General features: G+C 39.2%; 1 protein-coding gene across 1 annotated transcript in view; it reads left to right on the forward strand.

The window, feature by feature from the left end:
• The window catches only part of ITGA8 (integrin subunit alpha 8), a 185,470-nt gene that overhangs the window by 24,688 nt on the left and 140,504 nt on the right, over positions 1-20,278 (forward strand). Inside the window, exons 5-8 of the mRNA XM_032880917.1 lie at positions 5,044-5,105; positions 6,435-6,480; positions 13,676-13,801; positions 14,906-14,950. Of these exons, the coding sequence (XP_032736808.1) occupies positions 5,044-5,105; positions 6,435-6,480; positions 13,676-13,801; positions 14,906-14,950 (279 nt within the window). The remainder of the gene's footprint in view (positions 1-5,043; positions 5,106-6,434; positions 6,481-13,675; positions 13,802-14,905; positions 14,951-20,278) is intronic.

Here is a 20,278-nt window from a genome sequence, read left to right on the forward strand (position 1 = left end):
ATGTTTGGGGAATAAAGCACAGAATAAGAGAAAATAAAACCCAAACTTTAAGAAACTTACATTCTACTGGGGGAGACAGACAACAAACATGTAAGTGTTCAGATCCAACAGTTCTACATCTGGGTATAGATCCAAAGGAAATGAAATCAGTATCTGAAAAAGATATGTGCCCCTCCCTGGTCACAGCAACATTGCACAGATCAGGTAAGACATGGAAACAATCTAGGCACATTCGGTGGACAAATGGGTAATGAAGACATTGTATATTATGTACAATGGAATGTTATTTAATCATAAGAAAAAGGAAATCCAGGGACGCCTGGGTGGCTCAGTTGGTTAAGCGGCTGCCTTCGGCTCAGGTCATGATCCCAGCGTCCTGGGATGGAGTCCCACATCGGGCTCCTTGCTCAGCGGGGAGCCTGCTTCTCCCTCTGCCTCTGCCTACCACTCTGTCTGCCTGTGCTCATGCTCTCTCTCTCTCTCCCTCTAACAAATAAATAAAATCTTTAAAAAAAAAATTAAAAAAAAGAAAAAGGAAATCCTGCCATTTGTGACAACATGGATGGACCTTGAAGGCATTATGCTAAGTGAAATAAGTCAGCCAGAGAAAGACAAATACCAAAGAAAAATACCACTTATATACAAAACCTAACAAAAGCAAAACCCCCCAAAAAACTCCAAACTCATAGATACAGAGAACAGATTGGTCATTGCTCAAGGTGAGGGGTGGGGAGATGGGTCAAAGTGGTGAAGGTAGTCAAAGGGTACAAACGTCCAATTATAAGATAAAGACGTGCAGGAGCTGTAAAGTCCAGCAGGATAACTATAGTTAAGAATACTGTATTGTAGGGGCCCCTGGGTGACTCAGTGGGTTAAACCTCTGCCTTCAGCTCAGGTCATGATCTCGGGTCCTAGGATCGAGCCCCACATCAGGCTCTCTGCTCAGCAGGGAGCCTGCTTCCCCCTCTCTCTCTGCCTGCCTCTCTGCCTACTTGTGATCTCTCTATCTGTCAAATAAATAAAATATTTTAAAAAAAGAATACTGTATTGTATATTTGAAAGTTGCTAAGAGAGGGGACCTTAAAAGTTCTCATTATGAGGAAAAAATTTATAATGATCTGTAGTGATGGGTGTTAACTAGACTTACTGTAGTGATCATTTTGTAATATATACATACAGCAAATCATGATGTTATATACCTTGGAATAATAATATGTTATATGTCTATTACATATCAATGAAAAGAATGTTTTTTAAAGAATAAATATAACATCAGATAGCGAAAAGTGCTGTAAAGAAAAAATACAATAAGGCAAGCGAGTAGGGAGTGACATGGCCTGCCTGGGTAAGGAGAGGAGCTTTTCGAGACTGGACCACAGGAAGGACTCTCTTGGCAAATGGCTGTTGGAGAGGGCAAGAGGGAGCTTCCCAGGCACAGGCAACAGCCAACAAAGGCATATTTTGAGTCATGTCCCACTCACGGTGCTGTGTTCCTTGGTTCAGTATGAGGCCATTTCTATTACGGTAAAGATAAAAGTCAGTGGGGGCGCCTGGGTGGCTCAGTGGGTTAAAGCCTCTGCCTTCGGCTCAGGTCATGATCCCAGGGTCCTGGGATCGAGCCCCGCATCGGGCTCTCTGCTCAGCAGGGAGCCTGCTTCCCCCTCTCTCTCTCTGCCTGCCTCTCTGTCTGCTTGTGATCTCTGTCTGTCAAATCAATAAAAAAAAAAAAAAAGATAAAAGTCAGGTAGAGAGAGAAATAAAATCCTGGATTTACTTAGAAAACTAATAGCAGAGCTGAGATTTAACACAGAATGTGTTTCATCAGTCCTGTTCATATCACATTTTCATGACTTGCTACAAAGGCTTCCCTAGCACAGTAAACTATATATAGCTGCAAAGATGAGTCCGTCTTTCACTTTCACTCTCTTCTTGCCTTGCTGATCTATCATACTCTTTAACCAGCATGGGGGGTGATCGTTTATATAACTTGTCACTGCCTCTTGTTCCGCACTCAAGTCAAAACAGAGCACATGGCACTTAGATAGGAGTCTGAGCCTTTCTCTGAAAATGAGAATTGTAGCCATCCTGTGTCTTGAGTGACACGGGCACATTATGATGCCAATTTGCTTCCTGTTTATTTTCCTAAATAAAAGAACAACTTGACGAAGGTAAATATGGAGGTTATGTGGAATTGCAGAATAGCTAAGTAAATTGCCAAAAAATTCTTTCGACTCTCGGACACAGCTATAGTTTTCATATTCCTCGTGGTCACTCTCTTACTACAAATACTTCTTCCTCTTTAAATTCACTCACGGAGCCGACTTCCTGTCCTTCCCCTGGGAGTTCACAGTTCATTAACACAAAGCCAGCTTGTTCAGGAGCATATGGTCAATATCACAGAAGGAACATCAGCAATATTATTTTCAAAAGAGAATTTAAAGAACTCTCTCATGCTCATTCCATACTACAAACATACCCCACTGATCGGTTAAGTAATATGGGAACTAACCTGCCCATTCATATTCATGACATGCCTACAGCTCTTAGAGCATTCATAATTCAGGGGAGGATTATTTACATGCGGTCTTCCAACAAACAGTAGTGAGTGATCAGCTTGATTCCCTGGATTCCTGAGTTCATTCTGGGACATAATTGTAAGGTTTACAGATGCTCCAAAGTTCCAGGAAGATAGATTCTTTTAGGTCTCATGAACGACAACTCTACGAAAAAAAATCACCTCCCATTCTCTCCTAACCACTGTTTCAAATAAACATTTGGAGTTGCTTATTTTCTCCATGAGTTTCATAAAAAAATGAGTATTTTCTCTTAATTTTTTCAGTTTCCTGTTTTGAAGAAAATAATTTCCCAAAATGGTCCTATTTCTTCCTTTTTGAATAATTTACAATATTAAAAATGAAAGACTTGCTTTTAAAATGGATATCTAAAGAAGTTTGTGCATTAGAAAAATATATTTTCAAATATACTCAAGATTACACATACATGTTTACATAATCATATATCAGGTATTCATATAGAAATATTTACACACATGAACTTTCAGAAAATTGGTACCCAGACATCAGAAGTTATACAGATGAAACTTTAGGGAACTTTGTAGCATTCAGAACTATGAACCATAAAATATAGTTTAAAATATGGAAGAAATTTCATAAAAATACAGTGTAAGATGTTGTGCACTTAAAAATTGCAGAGGGTAAATCTCATGTTAAAATATTTTTACCCAAAAAAACAAACAAGGGGACACAAGAATTTTTTTTTTTTGTAGGTGATAGAAATCCTTATTACTTTGATTTTGATGATGGTTTCATGGATGTATGCCAATGTCCAAATTTATTAAAATGCACAAACTAAAATATACAGGTTTTTTTGTATATTAAGTATACCTGAATAAAGCTGGGGGAAAAAACCTTAGCTTTTTAAAAACCCCACAAGACATTAATGGACGTTAGAATTAAAAACAGGTATTATCATAAAAAAATAGCATGTATTCGATAGAACAGTGTATTATAATATACAGGGGGCATCTGGAGAAGAATGGATGATGACAATGCTAAAATTATCCAAGGACTAACCACGGAAAGAAAGAAACAGAAGACATTCTAGAAAAAGCTAGAAAGGCCAGATCTATCAAAAATCTTCTGAAACAGGCATACCTAGTCTATACATTTTTCCTATGATGTCCACTTCCTTTCCTGCTCTTATTTTAGTTTCCATTCAGGAATATCCTTGATAAAAAGGAGTAATTATTTGCATGTTCATACCAAGCTACATAATGATTGAGATGCCCCCTCAACTGAACTACATTTTGATTTTGTGCTAAGCACTTTAGAAGCTGTAGACTGGGGGCACCTGGGTGGCTCAGTGGGTTAAGTGTCTGCTTTCAGCTCAGGTCATGATCCCAGGGTCCTGGGATGGAGCCCTTCATCTGGCTCCCTGCTTAGCCGGGAGTCTGCTTCTCCCACTCCCGCTCCCCCTGTTTATGCTCTGCCTCTCTTTCTCCTTCTGTGTCAAATAATAAATAAGATAAAATAAAATTTAAAAAGCTGTAGACAGTACTAAATTCCTGATCCTAATGTCCTAGAAACTTTCTAACAATCTCCTACGAATCCACTTGTTGACCTGCCCATAATCTTAAAAACAGTACGATAAAGACCTATTGGATATTCAGTAAGTGAATTATATTGGATAGAGTGCAAAATAAGCCATTACTAGAGGGCTTTCTCTTTTGAAAACACTGTTATTCCAATGTACCCATACAATTCGTTGTGACCAAAAATACAATTTCCAAATGTACCTAACTCATGATAATAGAATAATTTCAGGGGCACCTGCGCGGCTCAGTGGTTTAAAGCCTCTGCCTTCAGCTCAGGTCATGATCCCAGGGTCCTGGGATCAAGCCCCACATCGGGCTCTCTGCTTAGCAGGGAGCCTGCTTCTTCCTCTCTCTCTCTCTGCCTGACTCTCTGCCTACTTGTGATCTCTCTCTGTCAAATAAATAAATAAAATCATAAAAAAAAGAAGAATTTCAAATGAATTTCCTTTTGATGATCATTAAAATTGGAGTCCTTTTGGTGTCCTCAGCAGAAAGCATCTGCCCAGGTGCCATGTTTACCTCTCTTTTTCTCAAGGGATTTCCTTAGGAATGACACATGTGGCTTCCCACAGAACATGCAGGCAGCTCAGAAAAACACTACCACCACTTGGGCAATGCAGAACATAGCTGAGAGAAAGAGAGTTTATTTCTTCAAACAAACATGAGTTGTAAAACCCAAATATAATGGCTCCAAGGGACGTTATTCCTAGTGATCTTACTACAGAATCTCAATGATATTTAGGACAAGAAAATAACTGGAAATATATTTCAGAACTCACTCAGATTAAATTAAAAAAAATACAAAACACATATTGGTCATTTTAAATTTAGAAGTCTATAGAGAAAACAACAGAATATCCTGAATTGGTTATTAAAATATAGCTTGGAAATGATGATGTTATAACATTTCTATATTTTGATCACTCTAGGTAATGCTGATCCAGAAGGCCAGGGTTACTGCCAAGCAGGATTTAGTCTGGATTTTTATAAGGTGAATGCCTTTGGTCTTGTAGCTTCTAATATCTGTTTTATCTGTTTGTTTGGTTGGTTTTTTTGCTTTTTGTGTTTTGGGGGTTTTTTTGGCCTTCTGTCTCTCACTCCCATCCCCAACCCCATAAACCACCACCACCAAAAGAACCTTTAAGGTATATATCTGGCCTGTTTGGGCAACTTCTTCAAATATTTTTGTTTGCTCTTTATTTTCGTTTATCTATGCAGATGACAAACCATTAAAATAGCAGAGAAATACATATGAGGAAAAGCAACAGTCTTTCTTTCCATCTCTTGTGATAGTCGTTTTATTTTTGTGTGTGTGTGATAGTCATTTTAAATGAAAAAATCTCAAAAACTCCGTGAGAAAAATGTGCTTCCAAAATAAAAAAAAGAAAATCACAAGAATCAATAAATCGCTTTATCTCGTAGCTATAATTCACTGATGAGATTTAACATTAGTGTCAAAATTCACACATCCTTTCACAAAATTAAAAACAGAGATGCCTAGTAAGACAAGAGGGGACAAAGATTTCACAAAATTAAAAACAGAGATGCCTAGTAAGACAAGAGGGGACAAAGATTTCATCGTTATGAAAATAGTATAGAAAAAATTATTTCGCATACAAAGTTCATTGCCTTTTTTATCATTGTCCTTTTTTCCCCTCCACTGAAAGTTAAGGAGAGGTTGGAAGGTGGGGTTTTAAAGAGAAGGAAAAATTTGTATTTACTAGTCTGGAGTTTTTACTTTCTCTCCTGAGAGGGAGGGAGGGGGCTGGATAGAGATGTATGGATAAAATAAGCATTACTGTGGCCTTGAGATAAATAGAACCCAAATATTCTTTTTGTGGCCAAAGCTCAAAAGATCATGTCTGCTAAATTACACAGCATTAAACTTGTATATATTTTGCTTACCTGAGGCAGTGCCAGAGCACCGAATTTATATATCCTCAAGGAAGAGAATTCAACTTAGCTAATGGAGTCAAATGAAAATTATTTAATAGGTTAACACACTAAATAGTGGAAAGCAAGAATAGGAAATAAAATGAGCTGTATGCCTCCGATTTATTTAAAAATTGCTTTTTTATGTATAACAAATTGTTAGAGCAATGCCTATTCACAATGATTTATCACTTAAAAAAAAAAGTCTGGAGGGATGGGGTGGCTGGGTGATGGACATCAGGGAGCATAGTGATATGGTGAGTGCTGTGAATTGTGTAAGACAGACGAATCACAGACCTGTACCCATGAAACAAATAATACATTATATGTTAATTTTTTTTAAAAAGTCTGTTTTCCTTTTCTAATCATTGCTGTTTCTGTTTTGTAGAATGGAGACCTCATAGTAGGAGGACCAGGAAGCTTTTATTGGCAAGGTACGTCCCACTAGCAGAGAAGAAATGCCCATTTGTTGTTACTAACAAGGAGATGAGGTACAATTACAAGGAACAATCCAATGTTAACCTTTTATTACATTCATTTTTTTTTTATCCATGTTCATAATTCCCCAAATGACTGAGCTACCATTACCCCTTGAACATTATTATATAAATGATATTTTAAGATACTGCTGCAACTTAATTCATTAATTCACCAAGTATTTACAGAGGCTGTGCCAGGGTTTGTGCCAGATGCTGGGGATACGGTGATGAGTAAAGACAGACATTGTTCCTACCCTCACAAGGTTAATATGTGGGGGAAGGTGTGGGCATTCGTCCAGCACTCGTGCCAAGTACGAGACACTCCACACATGGTCCTTGCCGTGAAGGACGGGTATGTCATGATGGAGCTGTTAAGAATGGAGAAAGCTTCTCCCAGGATGGCCCTTGCAGATGTTTTGTCCTCTGTGGCTGAAATTACAACCTGTGCTCTGCTTAGGGAGCCTCGAGCTAGGTGCAGGACAGCATCAGCCTGGACAGGCTGATGCCTCCTAATTCTTAGAAAGGTTGCTGCCCTAAGGTCAACTAACTTGAAAGCAAGCAACCCTGAAGGGAGATCTGAACTTTGCTAGGAGGTAACTAGCAAAGAGAGAAGGGACTATATGGGAAGGTTCTATGATCTGAAATTGAACAGTCAGGTGAGAGGAAGGGAAGCCAGGGTGACCAGAGTCAGGAGATCGGGGAGGAGCTGCTGAGAGGTATGGAGCAGGACCCTTGGCCATGAAGGGCTTGCAGGCCAATGTAAGCAGCTTTGTCTTTACCCTGAAAACAATAAGAAGTCCCTGGTAGATTGCAGGAGTTTAAATAGATGGCCTTAGCTACATTGGTGCTTGTCTTGAGAATAATGGGAAATGGTTGGAGAGTTTTAAGCATGGGATGCTATGATCAGATGTGTGTTTTGAAAAGATCACTCTGGCTGCTATGTGGAAAATGGATTAGAGTTGGCCAAAGTGAGGTATCCACAAAGCCATTATAAAAAGTGATAAGTCTGTTATAAGTTTATAAGGTAAACTAACTATAAGGTTTAGTTAAAGATGCTTGCTACTTAGAGAAGTAATAGTACAGATTGAATAGGAGGAGAAATTAGAGAGATGCTTTGGAGGGAAAACAGGCCACCTAGCTAATGGGTTGGATATGTGAGGGTGAGGGAAGGGGAGGGGAGGGGGGGGATGCCCAGTATAACTTTCTGACTTTTGCATTCGCATGGGTATACGTGGGTCCCACTCACTGAGATGAGAACAGGTTTGGAGTGGAATGGAGAGGGAAGACTATGAGTTTGCTTTTGGTTTTGTTGAATATGAAAATGTTTGAGATATACAAGGCTTTTCACATTAGTGTTTTGATGTACGGGCTTCAGGTCTGAGAAGATATCTAGGCTAAAATACAAACCTCCATCACTTGTGTATTGGTAACAAGTAAAGCCATGGGTGTGGATGGGATGCCTACAGAGAAATGATGGAGAATATTTGCTGAATTTTGGCTGTAACATTTAGGATAAAGATAAGAGTAGGCTATGAGAGAGGTGAATAGTTGAGTGAAGTTTTTCTTTTAAAATGGTAGACACCAGATCATATTAAAAAGCCAATGGAAGAGTATAAATATTGGGAGGCTGAAAAAGATGCTGGAGTAGGAGGACCTGAAGCTCCCCTTGTCCCACAGAAACAACTAGAAAACACTCCCATCAGTGTCAATAACCCAGAAAACAGCCCCAAGATTGGCAGAACAAACGCCACAACTAACTGTGGAGAAGAGACCATACTGAAGAAGGGAGGTAGGGCGAAGATGCGGTAGGGAGCTAACCAGACCCCCAGGGCTGTCCTTGGGAGGGAAGGACACTGCAGGGCCAGAGAAGGGAGGGAAATAGGCTATCATGTCAGGGATCCCTCAGGGGGATGACAAATCCCTATTATATTGGCTTTGCAAACCAGAGGGACTGCCTTTCGTGAGTTCTTATAACCAATGGGACTTAAAACCTGGAACTTTAAAAATCAGTGAACTCGGCTCCGAGAGAACCAACCAGGCAAGAGGAAACTGAGTCCCTCTCTAAAGGGACAGCTCAATAAACAGCCCCTGGGGAGATACAGCATAGAAGCTGCAGTTTGTAAAGTAACTGGGATCCACAGGAAGGAGAGTTGGCTACTAAACTCAGAGTGTGTGCTGACGGAGCAGAGACAGTTGGGAACTTCTCCAGAAAGAAAGGAGCTGACAGGTGCTATTTCCTCCCAAGACCCATAAACACGCTATCTTGCAGCGTGGTGGTGCTGCCAACACTCACTACCAAACTTGCTCACACCATCAGCCCACCCTTTGCAATTCCGTCAATCTGTCCCCCTCCAGCCAGACCAGCCCCCTGGTAGGTCCCCTCCCACAGACCAGCAAAACACTTGTTAATGCTTTGCCTCCTGCCCCTGTGCACTTTGAGGATCCACTCCTTTAACACTCTTGACCAGAAGACATCCAAAGTGGTGCCACCAGCCTGGCAGTGTGCCAGCAGCCTTGACAGGGGCCAGCAGCACTCCACAGTGGCTCCTGGCCTGGGGATAGGAAAAGGTAACCACACACACCTGTCAGACTGTGGCCCCAGAAGTGGGCAGACACCTGCTGTGGGGGACAGACACTGCTGTGCCCACCAGCGAGAGTTTCTCAGGCAACAACATGGGGAAAGTTCAGTGATTCTGCATCTCTGGCAGATGCCTGGACTGACTCAACTCAAGCCCAAGGAGGCCCCAGCCTGGCCCACTAACAGCAGAGGGACCAAATCCTGCCCACAACAGGCAAAGAGAGTCACTGTGGATGCCTGGACTGAAGGAAAAGTAGTTCAGCCACAGCAGAAGGGCACATACAACACACATAGGAGACACTTCTGAAGTGCCAGGTTCTCATGAGCCGGTGACACTGCTGTGTCGAGCTCCTCTGTTTCATAAGGCCACTACTTTCAAGAGCAGGAGATGTAGCTGACTTTCCTAGTACACACAAACAGACACAGAGATTTGGACGAAATGAGGAGACAGAGGATTATGTCCCAAATGGAAGAACGGGACAAATAGCACAGTACGAGACCTAAGCAAAATGGAGATAAATAATATGCCCAATGGAGAATTTAAAGTAGTAATGATATGGGGCACCTGGGTGGCTCAGTGGTTAAGCCTCTGCCTTCAGCTCAGGTCATGATCCCGGCATCCTGGGATCAGAGAGCCTGCATCCCCTCCTCTCTCTGCCTGCTTCTCTGCCTACTTGCGATCTCTCTGTCAATATATAAATAAAATCTTAAAAAAAAAAAAAAGACCTTTAAAGTAGTAATGATAAAGATACACATGGAACTTGAGGAACTGGTGGAGGACATCAATGACCCTTATCAAAAAGATAGAAAACATAAAAAGGAACCAATCAGAGATGAAGAACTCAATAAATGACATTAAAAATACATGAGACGAAATAAATAATAGACTAGAGGAAGCAGAGGAACAGATCAGTGACTTGACGGACAGAGCAATGGAAAGAAACCAAGCTGACAAGTGAGGGGGAAAAGTAATGCAAAATGAAAAGACTTCAGGAATTCAGTGACACCATCAAGCATAATGACTTTCACATTAGAGGGGTCCCAGAAGAGAAAGAAAAGGGGGCAGAAAATTTATCTGAAGAAATAATAGCTGAAAACTTACCAAATCTGGAGAAGGAAACAGAAATCCAGATCCAAGAGGTACAGGGAGTCCCCAGTAAAATCAATGGAAGGAGGTGCACACCAAGACGCATAAGTTATTAAAATGGCAAAAAATAACATATCAATAGGATTTATTCACAGAACTAGGACAAACAATCCTAAAATTTGTACAGAACCACAAACGGCCCTGATTAGCCATAGCAATCTTGAAAAAGAAAAGCAAAATGGAGGTATCACAATTCCAGATTTCAAGTTATACTACAAAACTGTAGAAATCAAAACAGTGTGGGACGGGCACAAAAATAGACACATAGGCCAATGGAACAGAATGGAGAGCCCAGAAATATACACATGATTATACACTCAATTAATCTTCAACAAAGGAGGCAAGAATATCCAATGGGAAAAAGTCTCTTCAAAAAATGGTATTGAGAAAACTAGACAATTACATGCCACAGAATGAAATTGGAGCACTTTCTGACACTATACACAAAAATACACTCAAAATGGATCACGGACTTAAATGTGAGACCTGAAACCATAGAGCTCAGGCAGTCATTTCTCTGACATTGGCCATGGCAACATTTTCTAGGTATGTCTCCTGAGGCAAGGGAAACAAAACCAAAAATAAAGTATTGGGACTATTTCAAAATAAAAATCTTCTGCATGGCAAAGGAAGCAATCAACAAAACTGAAAAACAATCTACTGAATGGGAAGAGATATTTGCAAATGATAAACCCAATAAAGAATAAGTATCCAAAATATATAAAGAACTTCCACAACTCAACACCAAAAAATAGATATTCCAATTAAAAGTGGTCAGAAAAGTTGGACAGACATTTCTCCAAAGACACACAGATGCTAAAAGACGCATGAAAAGATGCTCAGTGTCACTAATCATCAGGGAAATGACAATCAAAACCACAATGAGATATCACCTCACACCTAGCAGAATGGCTATCATCACAACAGAAGAAGCAACAAATGTTGGCAAGGATGTGGAGGAAAAGGAGCCCTGATGCACTTTTGGTGGGAATGAAAACTGGTGCAGCCTCTGTGAAGGCTTCCTCTGAAAATTAAAAATAGAATTACCAAATGATCCCATAATTTCACTACTGGGTATTTACACAAAGAATACAAAAACACTAAATCAAAAAGGTATATGCACCCCTATGTTTATTTCAGCATTCCTTACAACACCCTAATTTTGGAAGCAGGCCAGCCGTGCATCAAGAGATGAATGGATAAAGAAGAAGTGGTATATAAACAATGGAATACTACTCAGCCATAAACAAGAATGAAATCTTGCCATTTGCCTCTCCATGGGTGGATCTAGAGAGTATATTACTCATGGAAATAATGAGTCATAGAAAGACAAATTCTATTATTTCATTCATATGTGGAATTTAAGAAACAAAACAAATGAACAAATTTAAAAAAACAAAAAATCAAAACACAGACTCTGACTATAGAGAACAAACTGATGGTTACCAGACGGGAGAAGCGGGGGGCAAGGGATGAGTGAAATATGTGAAAAGGATTAAGAGTACATTTCTTTTGACAAGCACTGAGTAATGAATAGAATTGTTGTATCACTACATTGTACACCTGAAACTAATATAACACTGTGTGTCAACTATACTGGAATTAAGATAAAAAATAAATTAATAAACACTACAAAATTTTTTTTAAAAAACCAATGGAAGAGATCTGGGAGATGGGTTTATGATAAAATTGTATGTGAAATTACTGTTAAGCTTCATTCATATATATATATATATATATACAACCATGAACATCAAATAATTAACATTTCAGTCTTAAAAAATTATTTTGTAAGTTGAAAAACTGTATTTTATGCAGCAGATGGTTATAAAGTAAAAATTATGTGTTTAAAAAGATTTTCTTCTAATTCACTTGACTAGATAATCAATCTAATTCACTTGGTTAGATACTTTTTTCCTTTCCTTAAGTTAAAATGTCAGATACTGATGATTTGCTGAAAAGTAACCATACCAAGGAGATTTAGAAGCGTTGTCTGTGATAGGTAATGTAAAATTTTATTTAGGCTTAAGATTATAATGTATATCGAAGCAGCTAGAGGAAACAGACAAAGGCAGTGTGTACGTGGGAGGTGGGAAGGGGGTATTTAGATTTAAACCGGAGAAAATTGGCAAATTCTGTAGACATTGTTCACAGTCATTTCAGGCACAGTCACTGGGAAATATTTATGGTCAGATTTGATAATTTTATTCCTTTTGGACTTCAAACAGAAAGACTATGAATTATCACTAAATTCCCAAAGAATAATTTGGCTTTCAAGCTAATATTAATATTAAATATTAGTTTCTTGAAATTCTTTCTCCAGTTTTCTCCCAAAAAGCACGAGATCACACTTGTCCCTTAGATGTCCATTATAAATATAGGAATGCATGGAAATTGTGGTGGAAAATTGCTGGCCATCTTCTGGTTATTTGACCACCCCAATATGATCGTATTTCAGGACTTTTAATAGTGACTTTATTTGGGAGATATTAGCCAGTTCTTAGCATATCATTGTTGGCAGCCATGGATTCCTTTTTTTTTTTTTTTCCCTAAAATTCTGGATCTCACTGGACCTCATAGCCTCCCATTGTCATAATTTATTCTCTATGTATACATTTTAGCATAAAAATTTTAGCATAACAAATAAAGGGCTCAAAGGTTATGTAATTCCCTCTCTTACATACCTGATAGATTTCACAATCTATTAATTAAGTGATTTAGATTTAATCTGTATTTTGTGAGAACACAAAAAATTTTCTTAGAATGCCAAAGAAGATCTTGGTTGTAATGATAAATACCCTGAAAGCAAAACCACATGACTTGAGGGAAACCACTCATGCTCTCTGGCCTTCAGTTTCCCCACCTATAAGAAGTCATGTTTTGGCTAGGTGATCTCAAAATTAGATGATGTTTCTTCTAGCCATGATGTTCCAGATTAAAAGGGGACTCCTGGGTGGCTCAGTGGGCTAAGCCTCTGCCTTCGGCTCAGGTCATGATCTCAGGGTCCTGGGATGAAGCAGGAAGCCTGCTTCCTCCTCTCTCTCTGCCTGCCTCTCTGTCTACTTGTGATCTCTGTCTGTCAAATAAATAAATAAAATCTTAAAAAAAAATTTTATCCATAAATTTTGCCAACAGGTGTCTTTATTCAGGTATTTTTCCCATTTGGAGATGGCGTATGTATTGCGAAGGCATTGGGAAGACAGATAAAATCATGTAGTTCATCTTTGGTTCTTCTGACAGAATAGAAAGTTCTATCCAGCTGTAACTAGCTTTACCTTGCAGTTTGGCAGGTGGGAAAATTCATCATCAAAAATGCAAGCAATTCCATGATTATTTTCAGGGGAGGATATGTTATTCAGATTCTGCCCAAGCAGGGCCTGCCTCTTGCATTCGTTCAGCTAATGTATTCATTTGTTTGAACACAGGTCAGGTGATCACTGCCAGTATTGCGGATATCATTGCAAATTACTCATTCAAGGATATTCTAAGGAAATTGGCTCGAGAAAAACAGACGGACGTGGCTCCAGCTTCCTATGATGATAGTTACCTTGGTGAGAATTGTTGCTTAACCCACTCGTTCTCAAAAGGCAAACATATTAAATGTAGATGCAAATTTTATTCCTCACTTATCTAATATTATTCTGCAACTTATGCGAATTTTCATTCCTTGCTAGCTTAGAATGGAGTTTATTTTTGTCGAGCCATGTTATAAAAGTCTTTTCTTTAGATTCAGCCTACTTTATAGACTCTGTAACAGATTCTTTCTGCAAGTTCAACAACCATTTTTTTATTTTAAAAATTTCAATAAATTAGACTTAGGTGGATACTTCTTTCACACAATAAAACACTGGCCTCAGCCCCAAAGTCAATATCTTACTTACTGGGGGATTTTGATGGTTGCTTTTGTGTTTTGATTTAGGCTGTAGTATGCGGTTATGCAATCAAACACCAACCATCATAGTGTGTTGCACATAAAATATTTTGCCAATTGTAGAGAGTATGAGTTAGTGGGGCTGCCCAGCGCTATAGGGGCAACATGCTAGCGGTCCTTTCCAGTTTTTAGAGCAACAACAAAAGACTTTCTAGTTGCTAGAATGTTGTCAAAATGTATTATATGCAAACGATACGACCTCATCGAGCCTCTGTTGCTTCCCACTTTTGGCATTTTGATTGCTTGATAAATTAAGCAAAATGTAGTTATATTTTTTACCTCACCTCGCTTTAGAGGTAAGTGCAATTTGTGGAAAACCATCCTTAAAGAAATTAGGAAACAGACCTTCTTGATGATAAGCAGCAGCAAAACCTGAGCAAAAAGGATACCTTTCAGAGTATCACCTCTGATCCTGATGAGTCAGTAACCCTAAAATGCGGTGGCCCCCATTTACACTTTAAGGAGGATTATGAAGCATCCCTCAGAATCTGAATTGTGCTGCCAGGCCTCAGAAGAAGCAGATTGATTAGGCTTCCAGGATTTAGTACAGATCTGCTCATCTTGGCTTCGCTAATTTTTCCCTCTGCAGAACCCTAAACTTTTATGTTACGGTATTTGTCGAGATTTCTGAGCAAACAGTACTATGGTAATTCTTTTGTTTTTCTAGACATAGCGCATTTGTAAAGCCTTCAAGTGTGATTGGTTTTTCTTTTCTTTACCACAGGATATTCAGTTGCTGCTGGGGAATTTACTGGAGACTCTGAGCAAGGTGAGAGACATTATTGAATGTAAGTCATTTACAAAACAAAGCCTGAGGAAAGATAAGGTGACCTAAAAAGCCCCTTTATAAATGTAATTTTCTTCACTACACAAAATGTATAAAAATGGAATCCCAGAATGTATATGATAACAATCTATAGAAAAACAAACAAAATACACTTCAGCACAGCCTTATAAGTCTCAAGAAATTCCATAAGACTGAATATCCATCTTTACAAAATCTAGTTAAGCAACAAAACACAAGTACAGTAATCCCATGTTATGCATAACAAAATAAGGTGATTAAATGGCCTACACAAAAGCTATGCTGTTAGTGAGAGATCAAATTTGAAAAATCAACATTTCCCATCTTTAATTTAATTTCTGGGATCTCATGTTAAACATACCCATACTAAACTCCCTACTGGACTCCAAAACAACATCTCCACGTTATTTCCTTTTCCCCTCTGGACATGCTCAAGTCCAAAATAATGGAACAAATTAACCCTTATTCTCATATATGCCCCTCACCTCTGTCCTCTAGATCTTTTTTTTTTTCTTTTCAGCGTAACAGTATTCATTGTTTTTGCACCACACCCAGTGCTCCATGCAATATGTGCCCTCTCTAATACCCACCACCTGGCTCCCCCAACCTCCCCCCCACCCCCTCTACCCCTTCAAAACCCTCAGGTTGTTTTTCAGAGTCCATAGTCTCTCATGGTTCACCTCCCCTTCCAATTTCCCTCAACTCCCTTCTCCTCTCCATCTGTCCTCTATATCTTGAGAAAGCTGTCATCCCGGGTTTCAATCCACTGAGTCTGAAGCCACTCTAATTTCCAGTGGTCAAATGCTACTTTTTTTTTTCTTAGTCTAATTTCAATTGTCATCTCTTCCAGAAATCCTTCTTTCACTTCCTTCTGTAAACTCCTATCTCATCTCATGTCATTTTTCTCTCTCATAAGGCATTTAGCATTCATTTATTTGTCCAATATTTTTTGAACACCTACTCTACTCTAGGCTCTATGTTAAGTGCTGAACACACAGAGGTGAACAGATGGTCCTTGCACTCAGAGTTTATGGTCCTAGTGGGGCTGACAGGTATTAAAGAATAACCCAAAATACCTGATTAAAAATTGTAGTAGCGGGGCGCCTGGGTGGCTCAGTGCATTGAGCCTAAGCCTTCGGCTCAGGTCGTGATCCCAGGGTCCTGGGATTGAGCCCCACATCGGGCTCTTTGCTCAGTGGGGAGCCTGCTTCCCCCTCTCTCTCTGCCTGTCTCTCTGCCTACTTGTGTTCTCTGTATGTGAAATAATTAAAATCTTTTTAAAAAAATTGTAGTAAGTGCTAGAATAAAGTTCTAAATATAAAACAAATCCAACCCTCATGACCTAATCACCTTTCAGAAACCCTGCCTCCTGAGACCATCGCATTAGGGGTTAGGTTTCAATACTACGAATTTTGGGGGGGGCACAAATATTCAGTCCATAGGAATACCTATCACATACAAGACTGGTATTGATTATTGAATGACTCAATCATCAATCGAACAATATTTTCATCTTGTTTCATATGAACCTTAACTACTTTTTACTAATGTGTTTTAATGAACTCACAAAGCATTAAGAGTAAATGAAATGTGGCCATCCCTAGAAATCATCAGAGCTCTTTTAATTGTTTCACGTCAACAGGACCCACAAAGCAGAAATTCAGAGAGAATAAAACACTTTATGCAGTGAGGTGGGGGTTGAAAGCAGGGTGGCTTTTTTTTTTTTCTTTAAAAGAACATTTTTCTTGAAATATGAGCTAATTTTTAAAGGTCCTATCTTTCCATTTATTTTTTTCTTCAAGATATTAAAAGACAATCTATTGTGGTAGTTAAAAGCATGGACTTTGGACCCAGACCACTTGAGTTTCAACCCTGACTTTGCCACTTACCAGCTCTGTGACCTAGTTACCTGAATCTCAGTGCCTCTATGTCTTAATTTCTAAAAGAGGGTTGGTGGTAATGATGAAGGTGATGACAATGATGATAATGGTAATGATGGTAATGATGATGATGATAATGATAAGGAATGATAATGATGTTGATAGTATTATCTATATCATGGGATTCTTCTAAGGATTAAATAAGCTAATCCTACATGTTCATGAAACAGTAGAATAATTCCTGATACATAACAAATGCCATTTAAATATTAGCTATAAGAAGAAAGAACTCTTGGATTAGGCACCATCAGGATAAAACTGAATTCCTAGTACCTTAGAAGAGTCAAATCTTACAATCACTCAGAGATTAAGCAAAGAAAACTATAAAATATGCCAAGTGATTTTGAACAACATTAAACGCTTGGAAAGTTCCCCACCCAATACAGCATTTAGTCCTGACCCATGGAAATTAATAGGGAATTTACCCCAAAGATACAGATGTAGTAAAAAAAAGGGCCATATGCACCCCAATGTTCATAGCAACAATGGCCACCATTGCCAAACTGTGGAAAGAGCCAAGATGCCCTTGAACAGACAAATGGATAAAGAAGACGTGGTCCATATATACAAGGTTTACCATGAGTTACTGAAATGGATCTAAGAAGAGTCACTTATTTTCCCTCCCAACTGAATATCTTTATAGTTGAGTGACAGTTCTAACTCACCTTAAACTCCAAACAATTTCCCCATCTTGATCATTTTTAAATAATTATGAACATTTTAAACCAACATTTACTTTTAATAACTCCTAGTGTCGTAACAATATGAGCCTGCAGACCCCAATATTACTGAGTGTGAGGGTTGTTGTCTTCTAAGCGGAATTCTGAATATTTATGGAATGCTTAGTGGTGGTTGTCATGTATTTCAAATGGGATAGTCAGTCTTTTCTGGAATCAGTCAACTCCAGTATGTCAGATGGTGGTTTGCTGTTAATGCCAATTTAATTCATACTAAATAAAGATTATTGAAAACTGAGCAGTGTGCTAGCTACCAGTTCTGCCACCTTTCCCAGAAATCTGTCCAGAGAGCTTAGTTTTTCTGAGCCTGGTCTATTCTTCAAGGCATGCTTCACCTTCCCTCCAATTGCTATAGTTGAGCAATCCATGCTCCTGTGTAAAGTTAACCTGTACAGTTTGCACCAGGCTCCATTCCCTCTCATGAATCAAAGAAGGAACTCCAGCCATTCCTAATTCTCTATCTCATATCATCAGGGTTTTCTTTTCTTTTCTTTTTTTTTAATCATTCCCATGAATATACAAGCATACTGTTATTTTTCACGTCTTAAAAACAAAATCTCTTTTTCCACTTCCCCCCTCTAGCAAGCCCCTATAGTCTCTGCTTCAAAAGAGCTGTCACTCTTCTCTGCCTGTATCTCTGTCTACGAGTTCCACTACCCCGCTCCTCTTAAAGTCACTGCTCAGCTGAAACAGCTTCTGTCAAGCAAACCAGAGGCCTCCATGCAGCTCATCTTCCTTAACCATTAGGAGCATTTGACAGACTTCATCATTACCTCCTCATTTCTTCATTCAACTATCCAGTACTGGCAGTTCCTTCTCCTTCTATTTTATTGATTCCCCTTTAATTTCTCTCATCTCATTGAAGTGTCCCAGGGTTAAATATTTGGACTGTTTCTTTCCTCTTTGAATTTTGGTAATCTCATCCTGTCTCACTTATTTTTCCAGCTTATACTGAATTCCAGGTCCATGGTACTTCTTCACATTACACTGAATTCTAGGTTCAGGGGTACATGTTCCAAGATCTAGAACCTCAAACTCAATACTCAACATCTCTATTTGAATAGCTGTCTCAAACTTAATGTGCTCATGAGCAAACTCCTGACCTTCTCCCCGAAACATGGCTTACCCTCCATCATCTCTATGACAATGCCATCCTCCCAGTTGCTCAAGCTGAACACCTTGGAAGTCAAACTTGGACTGCACTCTTTCTCTCACACCCCATCCATATCCAAGTCATGAGCAAATCCTACTAACTAAACTCTCAAAATATGACTGCAATCTGACCACTTCTCACTTTATGCACAGCTTCTACTCTGATACAAGTCCCCCAACTCCATTGCAGTAGACTCCTACCCAGTCTCCCTGCTTTTACCCTTGCCCTCCTGTAGTCTTTTCTAAATTCAGCAACCAAAGTGGTCCTTCAGAAACAGAAGTCAAATTGTGTAACTTCTTTGATCCAGTGATTTTTCAACTCATTCGGTCTGAAATTCAAGTCTTCACAATGACCTGAGAGACTCCATTTATCAGGCTACTAGTTACTTTGACCTCATCTCCTACCCCTTTACATCTCATTCCCTCTCCTCCAGCCACTCTGGTCTCCTTACTGCTCTTTGAATACTCCAGAAACACTTCTACCTCAGGACCTTTGCACTTGCCATTCTTTCTGACTAGAACATACTTTTCCAACTTCTCCATAATATTTATAGCCTCACTTTCTTCAGTTTTTGCTCTAATGTCACTTTCTTGCCATATCCTTTCCTGCCAGTTGTGCCGTAGAAGTCAAAAGTCCTTCCTCATCTCCCCTCCAGCACTCCCTGTACCAATTTACTATTTGTTTTCTCTCACTCACTACACTGATCCTCTTCAAATATGCCATTTCATTGACTCTGCTTTTTAAATTGACTGTCTCTTCCAACCAGAGTACAAGTTCTGTGAAAATAGGGAATTTTGTCCATTTTGCTCACTACTGTATACTCCATTTGCCTATAAATATTTATTGACTGAATGAATGGAATTACTACTGAAAAGTCTAACATAGAACCCCTAATGAACCTTCTTTGATTATTAATGCTAGCAGCATGATCACCCACCTCTTCTAGAACACTGTACACCAGATATAGTTGATGCTAGAACTTGTGCTGTACCTTTCAGGGCAGGAGGAGGGGAAGGGAAATTCAAATGGAAGGGGATTCTCTTCCAGGTCCTTCCTATTTAAATTAAACTAAATTTTTAACCCCAATGAATCAAAAGATGCTTTAGATTTGTAGAAATAAGAACTGAAAGATCTTTGATAATCAGCAATTCCAACTCCCACTAATTACAGGTGACCGGAAAAAATGGGGTTCAGTGACACATCCCAGGTATATGGCAGGCCCGAGAATAACACCATTATCTTCTGATCTAGAGCCAGATAATAGTGCAAAGAGTTATATGGACACATTCCCCCAGGTTTGCCTCTTCTGTTTCTGTTAGTGAAGCTTCCCTTTTGGGGGATGCTTAACTACCAGGTGACCCACTAATTCTGCTACCAGCAAACATTTCCAAGGGGGGTGGACTTAATGTCATTTATATGGTGCTTCTTTAGGTAACTGGAATTGTTTTAACATGTTAGTGTG

Source organism: Lontra canadensis, unplaced genomic scaffold, assembly GCF_010015895.1.
Source record: "Lontra canadensis isolate GAN:19392208 unplaced genomic scaffold, GSC_riverotter_1.0 scaffold72, whole genome shotgun sequence".
In the NCBI taxonomy this organism is placed as follows: Eukaryota; Metazoa; Chordata; class Mammalia; order Carnivora; family Mustelidae; genus Lontra; species Lontra canadensis.